Here is a 12,249-nt window from a genome sequence, read left to right as displayed (position 1 = left end):
CCCCCCCCCGCCCCCAGCCAGCCCTGGAAAGTCAGTGGGACTCAGCAGAAGGCAGGGGCAATGATTTCTTAGTCACCTCTGTGAGTGCACCCTGTGCTTGGCACACAGTAGATGCTTATAAAACGCCTACTGTGTTGAATCGGCTGTTGGATGTACTCAAAAGCAATTTTAAAAATAAGCTGTGCTTGGGGCGCCCGGGTGGCTTAGTCGGTTAAGCGTCCGACTTTCGCTCAGGTCATGATCTCGCGGTTCATGGGTTCAAGCCCCGCGTCAGGCTCTGTGCTGACTGCCAGCTCAGAGCCTGGAGCCGACTCCCTCTCTTTCTGACCCTCCCCTGCTCACGCTGTCTCTCTCTCTCTCTCTCTTTCTCTCTCTCTCCTAGAAATAAAATATAAAAAACATTAAAAAAAATTTAAAAAAAATAAGCTGTGCTTTTTTTTTTTTTGCCTCTACTGACAACGTTAGATGCAGAAGGCAGTTTTGTCTTTGTATCTGATGGAAGCTATCTGACTAAGTTTCTCTGGCTCCATTTCTCTCTCCTGACCCATCCATCTTCATGCTCACCTCCCCAGCTGTGTGTGAAATACTGCACAAATAAACACTACAGAGTTCCTGGAATCTCTCTTCTGTGGCTTTCATGCATTTCTAGGCCAAATATGTTGCAATAAAAAAAAGGGGGGTGGGATTTGCCCATCTTCAATTGTAGATGACACTACGATAAATACTGTTAATAAGCAGCATAGACCTCATTAATTTTTCTGTTCAGATGCATGCCTCTCCTACATAACTGTCATCCCTTCAGTTTTATTTGAGTCAAACCAGCCAAAAAAGCAAGGCTTAAAAAAACCAAATGGAGTCCTTTTATGGAATGCAGAATATTTTCCCTAAATGAATAATCCTATACCACTGTCTCCCAAGGTGGTTCTTTTTTTTCAAGTTTTTTTTTTTTTTTTACTGTTTGATTTTTGAGAGGGGGGGTGGGAGGCAAGGGGCAGAGACAGAGGGGAACAGAGGATCCGAAGAGGGCTCTGCGCTGACAGCAGTGTGCTCGATGCAGATCTCAAACCCAAGAACTGCGAGATCACGACCTGAGCCGAAGTCGATGCCCCAGAGGCTGAGCCACCCAGGTGCCCCCCAGTGTGCTTTTTTTCTAAGAAGAAAAGTCAAGTGGATAGTAACCTACAGGTCATTATTGTACGCAGGCTGCCAAAGGAAAGGCATATGCATGTGCGTGTGTGCGTGTGTGCGTGTGTGCGTGCACGCAAGCCCACTGGCTGGTGAAAGAGCTGCTCATGTGTAAGGCGGTGCTGAAGGCTCTGCGGGGCGGGGTGCCTACCCTCAGGGTACTTGTAGGTGTGGGTGATGTCCTCCCGCTCATCACGGCCCACACTCTTAGTGCTGATCTTCATGCCCACGACCAGGGAGCGGTTGATGGACTTGTGCATCGACCCATCGTCCTGCCGGATCCAATCCACCACGTCGGCATTGACCTCGGCAAAGACAAAAGGTGCATCGTACTTGGTGCTCAGGTCACCCTCCTTGATGGCACGGACCGGAACGGGGCCACAGCAGTATGTCCCTGTTTGGGGGGAGGAGGAGAGACGCGCCTAGGCTGAGTGTGTNGTGGGGGGGGGTGGCGGCAGCACCCTCTCACACCTCCCACATTTCAACCACAGGTAGCAAAGAATCTCAACACCATCAGCCCTTTGACTCGGGGACTCCGTTTCTAGGAAGGCAGTAGAGACTAAGAATGAAGGATGGAGGCTCTGTAGCCTGCCCAGCCTCTGGGATTCAAATCTCAGCTGGCCTTCTATTAGCTGTGTGACCTTGAGGAAGTCACTTCACTTCTCTAAGCCTGCTTTATGTGCGGATATTTGTACCCACCTAATGAGGATTTGCATATACTAAATGCCATGTGAGTTTAGCACAGAGACCTACAGCCAGTGACCAGCAGCGTTCTCGGGGAGAGCAAGTTGACCGAATGAACAGGAGAGCTGGGTGTTCATCTCCGTGGGGTTTACAACTACTTCCGACTGGTCAACACAGTTAAAGGCTGAGGGCTAGAGGCCCTCAATCTATCCATTTGATGGAACACAGCACCATTATTTTAAAATTAAAATCACAGAAAACTCTCCGATAGAGAAATGTCAATGATATACGGAGAAGTGACAGAGCCAAGACAAAAGGCCACATGCAGCCGGAGATTTTAGTGCAGGGACCATGGGCCCCCAAAGCACTGCAGATGGAATTCAGAGGCCCATGAACTTGGATGGAAAAAATTGCATCTTTATCTTCATTGAATTTTGATAATGCTTCCTTTGATTGTGTGAGCAGCCAGACCATAGTCTTAGAGGCACTTATGACTTGTCACCATAAGGACCACAGATATTTATATATCACTTTATAGTTGTCGTAGATAACTGGAAATATCACTCACATGCGTCTCTATCAGTACATAATGGAACTTACTATCTCCACTACTAGATCTTGTTTGGTAAGGCATATATTATTAGATCACACATTTTTTTTTTTTAATGTTGATAACTATGTTCGGTGTAATTGCTTTTCTTTGTTACCCTAGATAATATATTCCATGCATTTAAAAAATGTGATTCTGAGAAAGGACCCATTTGGTTTCACCTAATTTTGGCTTGGTGTTCTGTCTCTCTTTCTCCCTCTCTCTTTCTCTGTCTCTGTCTCTCTCTTTCACACACATACAAACAAATATGTAATAGGAAATGACTGGAAGCTGTGTGTGAACGTTAATGATGCTTCCTTTGCAGGGGACGAGGACAAAGACGCAATTTGATTTTTTTTTTCATAATCTGTTTTCCACGATGAGTGTGAATTATGTACATGGCCACGGAGGACCCCACCCTCGCGCGGACTAGTCAGTGGCCTCTGGAGGCAGCCAGACTGGGGTTAGGACCGGCCAAGTGATCGTGGGGGAGTCCCCTCCAGGCCTCAGTTTCCCCGCCTGGGGAAGGAGGCAGCGCTCACCCACCTTCACTCTTCTCCTGGGGCGTGGGGTCGAGCGCCTGCCACCCCTCATAGCCGGGCTGCAGGTCTGGCCTAGTCATCCACGACTCCACCCAGCAGTGGAAGTTCCTGTGGGGGAACCAGGACTCAGACCTTTGCCGTCCCCTCCTGCGGCCGGTCCACACTCGCCTGTCCCAAGCTGAGCCCAGGGTGTCCCGACCCCCTTCTCTGTTCTTCCTCCCCTGGGCCCTGGCCAGGCGCTCGCTCTGACCCCTGGGGTCACTGCGAGCGCCCCTCCCACTGCCCTCCCCCATCAGCGGCCCCTCCAGTCCAGCTGACGGGACCTCCTCACCTCCAGGCTGTCCCTCCGTTTCCAGCCCACAGGCTCTGCCTCACCCCTGCGCACCCGGACCACACCCAGCCCCCTTCTGACTTCCTGCTCCAGTGTCATCTGTGTCCCTCTCCAAGTAGGAAGCCTTTGGTGACAACCCGTTGCCTTTGGAGTTAAGCCCAGGCCCCTGAACCCGGCATTCCAGACTCCCGAAAACCCATTCCCCTGACACCCTTTCACCCACTCCATGACTTTCCCCCCTCCCCGCCGTCACTCATGCCGTGGGCCTACCTCGAGAGCCCTCTCCAGGTCCTGTTCCCCTTGGCCAAATTCCGTTCCACTTTCAACCCCAATTCAAATGTCACCTCCTCTGAGAAGTCTTCCCAGCTTTCCGTTCTGCGGTCCCCTCCCCAGGGGGCCCTACCCCGGACCCCGGGCGCCAGCTCACCAGATCATCTCGCTCTTGTCACCCTGGATCTCCCCAAACTCGTTGCGGAAGTACTCGATGAGAAGGTTGCTATTTTGGTCGTGGGCCGAGTTATAGTTGGTCACCACTCGGGTGGGGACGCCCAGGCACCGTAGCACTAGGGTGGGAGGAGGATGTGACAGAGAGGAGGGGTGAGGGGATGGGCTGAGGCTCTGGAGACACCTGCCTGCTTTGGGCCTCCACATGCCCGTCTGTAGCCCAGGCAGCATTGTATCCATTGTCCAGGTAGTGAGGGTGGGCACCATCCCCTTACCCGGATGGTGGTCCCCACCTCACTGGCCACCCCAGGTCCACTCTGGCCCTTCCCATCACAGCTAACAGAAGAAGTGCCCAAAATGCAAGTCTGACATCAACACTCTTCTGCTAAGCCTTCAATGTCTCCCTGTGGCCACTGAGGTCAAGGCCAGACTTCGGGCTATGGCCTCTGGCCGTACAAGGTTTGGCCCCTGACCACCTCCTGCACGTTTTGCTCCAGCCACACTTGCTGTTCCTCCAGCAGTCTACACTCCTGCCAGCCACAGGGCATTGGCATATGCTGTTCCCTCATCCTGGAAACCCCTCCCCTTCCTCCCCCCCCCCCCCCCAGGTTTAGATTATTTCATTTGCATTTGTGGCAAGCCTGGGGATTTAGCATCATTCTCAATGTAGGGGCATGTGAGGGGTATTTAACTAGTCCTCTGAAAGTAGCCAGGGATCTGTCTTCCTTTAGGGGCCCAGCCCCCAGCACAGCCCCGGCACAGGCCATTTTGTCAAACGGATGAAGCAGAAAGAGGAGAGGAGAGGAGGAGGGAGGGGGTGAGGGAAGGAGCAAGGGATCCGCAGAGATTCAGGGCGAGGAGCAAACAGTGGAGCAGGCAGAAGAGGGAACAAGGGTCCGGGTGGGGGGTGGGGAGGAGGGAGAGGCTTGCGTTCAAGCCCTGGCTGCTGTGGGCTGTGTGACCTGGGACCCGTCCCTCTACCTCTCTGGGCCTTGTTTCCACCACACGGGGGTGTGGTGCGCAGTCAGGGCCACCAAGGGGACAGAGGAGGGCCCCATGCTCACGCCGCAGCACAGTGTACAGAGGCCGTGGGGACTGGGGAAGGGCCAGGCTGGGGCGGGAAGGGAGGCCGGGGCCACGGGGTGCTCCTGACAGGCAGGTGCTCCTGACAGGTGCCATTTTGGGAGTCTTTTCACTCCCTCATTTTTTATAATGGGACAAGGAAAATAAAATAAAATAAAAATCTCTTTTAAACAGCGAGGGAAGCCTTACTAGCTGTAACCTGTGGGACTTTTGCCCTTTATTTTTGACGGAGATTGAGTCTCTGAGGTAGAGGGTCAGTGGGGGGCGGGGCGGATGTGACCTTGGCTCTGTTACCCTTTGCCCGCCTTTAGGCCGGCCAAGAGCTGCTGGGGCGGCCCTGGATGCTGGCCAGGGGACACGAGGGCCCCGGGGAGGGGAAGGGGACAGACAGTGCCGATCCTTCGCCTCCCGGTTGCTTTTCCTGAGACCTGGGCGGCTGACTCTTTGCTGCCCTTTAGCAGAGGCTGGTGTCCTGACCCCAGGCCCCACCCCGTCACCTCCTGAAGGGCCTCAGAATGTAGACCAGGCGGGGGGTGGGGAAGGCCTGTCCCTGGGGAGCAAGGTGCCCCCTGTGTCCGAGAGACGGTGTCCCAAGAGGCCTCACCATCAGAGTCTCAGGCCACGAGGCTGCCCCAGGACTGAGGACACCTGGGTTCAAGCCTGGTTGTGCTGCTCACCAGCTGTGCGACCTTGGGCAAGCACTTCCCCTCTCTGNTGGGGGGGGTGGGGCTGTGGTGATTCAGAGAGCCTGCTGGTCAGGCGTGGGCAGCACCGTCTGCCCCGGGGCCCAGGGCAGAAGGGCACAGTGGTGCCCGTCACTGCTAACGTCCAGCCAGTCACTGTTGGCCGGCTCGCGCACATCTCAAGAAGGCTCCAGGATCCAGCTGAGGAATCCCAGCTTCCTCCCTCCACACACCCAAGCCTAACTTGAACCACAGACTCAACTAAGTGACATCGGCCCATGTCCTGAGGGCTCCCGGTGAATTTGGTCAGTCGCCATTGTGTCCATCCACTAGGTGGGGAGACAGGCATGGGGACACTGGCTCCCTCGCCCGAGTTCCCCCAGGGGCTGGAGGCCGAGGCAGGATTCCAAACAGGCAGCCCGAGAGTCCCTGGGCTGGTCCCAGAGTCCGAGAAGCTGGGGACCGGCACCCGCCTCTCAGATTTCCTGAACTTAAGAAATAATGACAGCCGTGGTAGCAAGTGTGGGAAGACGAACAGAGCATAAGTATTTGCCGTTACGCATCGGAAATCATTTCCAGCACTTCACGCATGTTCGTTCCTTCAGTCCTCACAATGGCCCTGGATCAAGGCACTGTTATGTCACAGGTGACAGAGTTGAGGCTCAGAGAAGGTCCACGACTATCAGGGACACAGGGGGTAAAGCAGAGCTGGGATCTGAATTCAGGCCTTGACTCCAGCGTCTATGTTTTTAACTGGCTCAGGCTATGAACCCATTCCCATAAGCACCATCATCAACCCGGAACAATCTTCAGCATTTTCTGGGCTTGAATTTTTAAGATTTATTTTCCTTCTTGGTTTTAAATGGCTTTGTCTGTCCTCGTCTGCAGTTTAGAGAGTGCTCTTTCTTTCTTGACATTGATTACTGTTATTATCAAGCTACAAATAGCTAATATTTACTGAGAGCTGCTAGGCCGAGTGCTAGGCCGAGCAGCTTTATATCAACCCACCCTGGGAGATAGGTCCTTTTGCCCCCATTTTACAGATGGGGACACTGAGGTTCAGAAAGAAGCCATTTGCTCAAGGTCACAGAGCAGGTGACTATTACTGGGGATTTTTAACTCAGGTGTGCTCCAAAGCCCATGTTGTCAACCCTGACCCCAGGCTGCCTCCCAAACGACACCCCTTGGTCCTAATAACCACCAGGCCTTGGAAAGAGGACCAGAGAGGGGCAGCCGCTGGCTCCAGGCCACACAATGCATTGGTGCAGTGGGAGGCAGAGGCAGGACTGGAACGGAGGGCTCCCCATCCCCACTCGAGAGCTCTCCCTGCCCCGTCCCGGCGCCGGTTCTAGGCCCTCCCCCTGCCCCGCGGACCGCTCACCCGTGCAGGCCACGGCAGCGAAGACCCAGCACTGGCCGTACTTGACTTGCTGGCAGCCGGAGCTCTTCCAGCGCCGCAGGATGTCCACGCTGCCGATCCAGAACATGGGGCTGATGCCATCCCCGTAGCTGTTGTCCCAGCGCCCCAGCAGCACGCCCTGGTCATCGTTGCAGTTGACCTACAACCAGCGGGGGCATCAGACGGACCCGGCCTGGGCAGCAGATGCTGTGAGTTCAGTGTTTGGTGAAAGGCAGGGAAGGGAGTCTAGGATGAGGGAACAGCCCGTGCAAAGATACCGAGGTGTGACAGGCTGGTATGCGGGAGACGGTTGGGGCCGGAGCCCTGGGTGTGGGGGAGAAGGGGAAGGGAGCAGGCGGTGAGGGGCCGAGGTTGTGAAGGTGATGCTGGAGACGTGAATTTGTCCTTGGGGTGGCAGGATGTGATCTGAGTTTTTCAAAGACCCTCTCTGGCCCCTCCCCAGACTATGTCGTTCCTCTCAAACCCCACTGCCTCGAGTATAACATCCAGCCTCCTGACCGTGGCCCATGAGGCCTGCATGGTCTAACCCTTGCCCTCGTCATGTGCCCCACACCCGCTTGCTCACTCCACTCCAGCTGCACCAGCCCCCTTTCTGCTCCTCGCTGCCTCAGGGCCTTTGCACAAACTGCGCCTCCTGCGTGGAATGCTCTTCTCCTAGTTACTATAGCAGCTTCAGGATCATCACTTAGGGAGGGTCCCCCACAGCTCCTCCCTGACGCTGGCCTCTGCAGTTAGACACACAGCTCTGGCTCCTTCAGTACGTGCTTTGTGGTCTATGATTGTGTACTCAGTCACATGACGTTTCTGTTAATGTCTGTCTCCCCTCACCCACCCACCAGACCATGCACATCTTATACCCAGCGATTGCCCCAGTGCCTAGGACGCAGGTGGCACTTGATAAATAACTGCTGAATGAGAGAATGAATGAATGAATTAGGGACCACATGACATTACCCTTCTTTGTGTAAATCCTGTCCTTCCAAACCTACGCCCTCTTAGCTGACAGACCTCGACCGAGCCCAGGGTGGAGCACAGCCTCCATCATCACGGGAAGGGAGGAGCCTACGGGGGCCCATCACGGGCCTCGGCCCTGGGGTGTGCCAGCCGCTCACTCACCATGCCGCTCACCACCCGGCCCACATAGACGGGGCTGCTGCGGCGGGAGCAGTCACGGCCGGCGTCCGTCAGGAATTTGGGGTTCATGTCCAGGAGCGTCAAGCAAATGTCCAGGATCCCGTCTTCAAACTGTGTTGCAAGGAATAAGAGGAGGATGAGGGAAATGAGAAGACACCTCCTCCAGGGAGCCTGCCTTGAAGCTCTGCAGCCATAGGTCCTCTCTGTTCCACCTCTCACACTAGGGAGGTCCAGGCTGGGTCTGCCACATCTCTGGGATGCCAGCTTTGTGTGTCCCAGGATGGGGTGGGGTGCAACAACGACAAAGTGTGAGAAAAAGGAAGGGGACGTGCGTGCATTTGGAGCCTGGCTGGTTGGGGGAGGTGGGGGGAGGGGAGTCCTGGGAATTTGGAGTAGAAACCACAGTGTCCCTGGAGCTTCCCTCTCCTCAGAGTCACCTCAGGCCCTGCCCCTGGACCTTTCCCATCTCTCCTCCACCAATTATCCCACTTCCCCTAAGGTCTGACTCACCCTGCAGAGCTGATAAGAATCCTCTCCTCCCCCCACCCCACCCCCACGCATCGCCCTGATTGGAACTGAGGTCAATTATGTATATTAAGTCTAGTCTTATGACTCCTGTCTCCAGTGCACCCAGAATACAATTTAGACTTTCCCTGGGACCTGCAAGGCCCTTCACAGTCTGGGCCACACCCCATCTCTGCTCTCTTACCACCACTCTCACCCACACTCATTGCCCCAGGGCCTTTGCACTTACTATTTCCTTTGTGCGGAGTCTTTTTCCTGCTACTGTCTGTATGGCTCACACCTTCTCGTCCTCATTGGCATTATTAAAAGTAGGACCCTCCCTCTTTGTCTCATTACACTGTACCACCTAGCCTGACAAGTCCAAAGGCAATGGGGCCCCTTCTCCCCAACTCTGTGGTCTTATCCCAAACCAGGCTTCATCACAGGCCTCTCTCCATGCCGCAGACCAGCTCCCCTGTGGCTCTGAGCCCTTTGTGGCTCTCTATTGCCATCAGCCTGACATTCACCACCCGGACACTGCTAACGTCTCCCCTGTCATCTCTTGGGTCTCCTTCACGCATAAAGTATTCCCCGAGGCTACAACATTCTTCTTAAGCATGACTTTTCTGAACTTTCGCTCAGGCAGTTCCCTTTGGCTAGTAGACTGTACTTCCCACTTCCGCCTCCTCCAAAGCCCAGCTCAGACCTTGCCCTATTTCAGGGATCTCCCTGATCCCCATAGGCAATTATTCACTTCCTTTCTCTTAAGCTTTATCATCCTGGATTGTGATGGCTGCCGGAAGATTCACAAGGGCTGTGCCAGTGGCTCCACACAAGCCTAGACACAAAACAGGAACTCAGGAAAGGAAAGGAAGGACTTGGCTTTGTTCTGTTTGTCAGGGGAAAATACGGAGCCCTGGGAAATAAAAGCCAATTTACTTTTCCATGTATTTTATGTACCACAGTCACTTCACCATTAAATGTACATCCCACGGCAGGCTATAGGTTCCTAGGCAGATATGCCTGCGATCATTATCCCCGATATTCAGAGGGGGAAACTGAGGTTAGAACTCCAAATCACACAGGAAAGACTTCCTTGTGGCCCCCAGGGCAGGACTCTGGAGGCCTGAGTACGGAAAGCCCCAACCCAGCGCTTGTTGAAAAAAGTCTCAGGGGGAATTCCACACCAGAAGGCCAACATCCCCTAACACACCAGGAGGCTGAAGGGCCAGGAGTGTGAGAACTCTTGCTTCATGATCTCATGTCTCAGCATGAGCATGTCTCAAGAATTTTCATGGGAGGCTGGATGGCAGAGGAAATAAGATCACTAGTTTGAACCACCAGCCTGGACTGACCTGCTGGAGGATGAAGAATCACATGGAGCAGAGATGAGCCACCTATGAGGTCAGCCAAGCCCAGCCTAGACAGCTCTGCTCTGGATGACCCGTAAATTTGTAAGAAATAATAAACGGTTGTTGTTGTGAGTGTGTTTGTTATTCAGCAGTAGCTGACTGATACAACCAGTGGTTCGCAAAGTGTGACCACTGGTCAGCAGCACCAGCGCATCTGCAATCTAGTTGGAAATGCAAATTCTCAACCCACACCCAGACCTACTGAATCAGAAACTAAAGGTGGGACTTGGTGATCTGTGTTTTAACACACTTTTCTGGTGATTCTGATGTATATTCAAGTTTGAGAACCACTGATCGTGATGATGGTTCAAAGGCCCCTCTTAGCACTTACTTAGCACATAGTAAGGCTTTTTTATTATTTAGTTATATAGCCTTGACTGTTCCCCTCCTCCCTCCTGGAGTACCTACTGGCCCCACAATCCCCAAAGGCACTCCTAATTCATTCCCCACCTTGAATCTGGGGCTGCCATTCCCATGGTGGGTAGGGCAACTCTTTGCTGCATGATCTCGGGCTTGGCCTGGGCCCGCTCTGAGCCTGTAGCCATGTGGGGGCCCTTGAATCCCTGACAGCATGCGGTCGCCCGTCTGACACCAGCTCACACCTCTGCATCTCCCAGTGCCTCAGACCCAGGGCCCAGCACACAGTGGGCCTGCAGTGGTGGGAAGGGCGGCGTGTGGCTGTACCTGCCCAAAGTTCCAGGGTATGTTCTTGATGAACTTGGCCGAGCCCTGGTAGATGAAGCCATGCTGGGTGAGGATGTACTCCTGCCGCTCTTCGTCTGAGTCCAGGTACACAGCATCTCCTGGGGACAGGAAAGAAGGGGCCTCAGCACTGGGTCTGGGAGGGCGCGGGGTCGTCACAGATGTGGCAGCCAGGGTACCCAGAACTAGGGCCGGGCCAGAGCCTCGGAGACCCTTCTATCTTTTCATCAGAAAACCTAATCATTAATGAATCATCCCGTATCAGGGAGATAAGGTGCCAGGGCCCGTGATGAGTGTATGACACCTGTATTAACATTTAACCTCTATAAGAGCTCTATGAGAAAGGGACCTCGAAAGCCCATTTTACAGATGGGAAAACTGATGCCAACACAAGAGATAGAGGAACACCGGACCAGGAGTCAGGAATCTCCTGGCTGATCCTCACTTGCTGTGTGACCCTGGGGAGGCCACTTCTCCTTCTCCATCCACTTTGGTTCTCAGGAACTGTGTTCCCTGAGAGTCACATGGAATGCAGATCTGAAAGGTGCTTTCCTTGCAAGCTAAAGTCCTCGGCCAGTGTGAGAAGGAGCGTGGTTCGAGGCAGAGAGAAAGCCTACTAAGGTCACCGAAGCTCAGGGGAAGTGGGGTCCAGTCTGGCTTGGGGGACTCAGGGAGGGCCGTCTGGAACAGGTGGCCTCTGAACGCTGCCTTGATAAAGGACTACGATTTAGATACTTGGAGTCTGGCGGGATGATACTCTAAGCAGAGGACCAGAGAGACCAAAGGCGCCGCTCCTGGAAAACACCTGGCACTTAGTTCCCTGCGGCTGCTGACCACAGAAAATAGGGCCGCGGCAGCCGGGGCCCGAGGGCAGGAGTCAAAGGTCAGGTTGGCCTTGACCTTCCCCACTTCCCAGGTAAAGAAGCTGAGGCTGGAGAGAGGAGATCCAGGGCCACGCCGTGACTTTGGGGGCCCCTGGGCTCTTTTGCCTCTGCGGGCCCCTTCCTCCACAAAAAAAAAAAAAAAAAAAAAAAAATTTTTAATATATTTTATGACTGCATTGGAATAATGACAATCATATTAATATTACATATTAAAACATATTCTCTGACCTAAATATTCATTTTTTTTCTCATGATTTTAAAAGAAATTAAAATATTTCTATGGGTCCCTAAAAATATGGTGGCACTGGCTTGGAATGCAGCTGCTCAGGCCCCTTGGGTCGCCGGGCTCTGTCCGGCCTGTCCCCAACCCCCCTCTTATTGAATGGAGGAAGCAAATGTGAAAGTGGCCAAGTATTTGGTCTTATATGTCCTGCACTGTTGGCTCCAGGGCTGCAATAAAAATAGCCTTACGGTAAATGAACTTGGTAGTGATAAGTCAGCAGAGAGGTCGGGAGAGCGAAAGAGAAAGAAAAACCCAGAGTGTTTTCGTCACTATGAGGAGAGCATCAGCCCTTGGGAGCTCGTCCCCACCCTGGCTCAGGAGGCAGGGACTGTCTCTACTGGTCAAGGTGGCACATTGGGGATGAGAATC

The 12,249-nt window shown here is 53.7% G+C and overlaps 1 protein-coding gene across 1 annotated transcript in view; it reads right to left on the bottom strand.

The window, feature by feature from the left end:
* TGM2 (transglutaminase 2) overlaps positions 1-12,249 on the bottom strand; it is a 32,974-nt gene that overhangs the window by 9,702 nt on the left and 11,023 nt on the right. Inside the window, exons 4-9 of the mRNA XM_077778829.1 lie at positions 10,696-10,814; positions 8,078-8,206; positions 6,923-7,100; positions 3,759-3,894; positions 3,005-3,108; positions 1,337-1,579 (exon numbers count right to left, since the gene is read on the bottom strand). Coding sequence (XP_077634955.1) covers positions 1,337-1,579; positions 3,005-3,108; positions 3,759-3,894; positions 6,923-7,100; positions 8,078-8,206; positions 10,696-10,814 — 909 coding nt within the window. The remainder of the gene's footprint in view (positions 1-1,336; positions 1,580-3,004; positions 3,109-3,758; positions 3,895-6,922; positions 7,101-8,077; positions 8,207-10,695; positions 10,815-12,249) is intronic.

This window comes from Crocuta crocuta, unplaced genomic scaffold (genome assembly GCF_008692635.1).
Source record: "Crocuta crocuta isolate KB4526 unplaced genomic scaffold, BGI_CrCroc_1.0 scaffold248, whole genome shotgun sequence".
In the NCBI taxonomy this organism is placed as follows: domain Eukaryota; kingdom Metazoa; phylum Chordata; class Mammalia; order Carnivora; family Hyaenidae; genus Crocuta; species Crocuta crocuta.
This window is presented reverse-complemented; position numbering and strand designations above follow the sequence as displayed.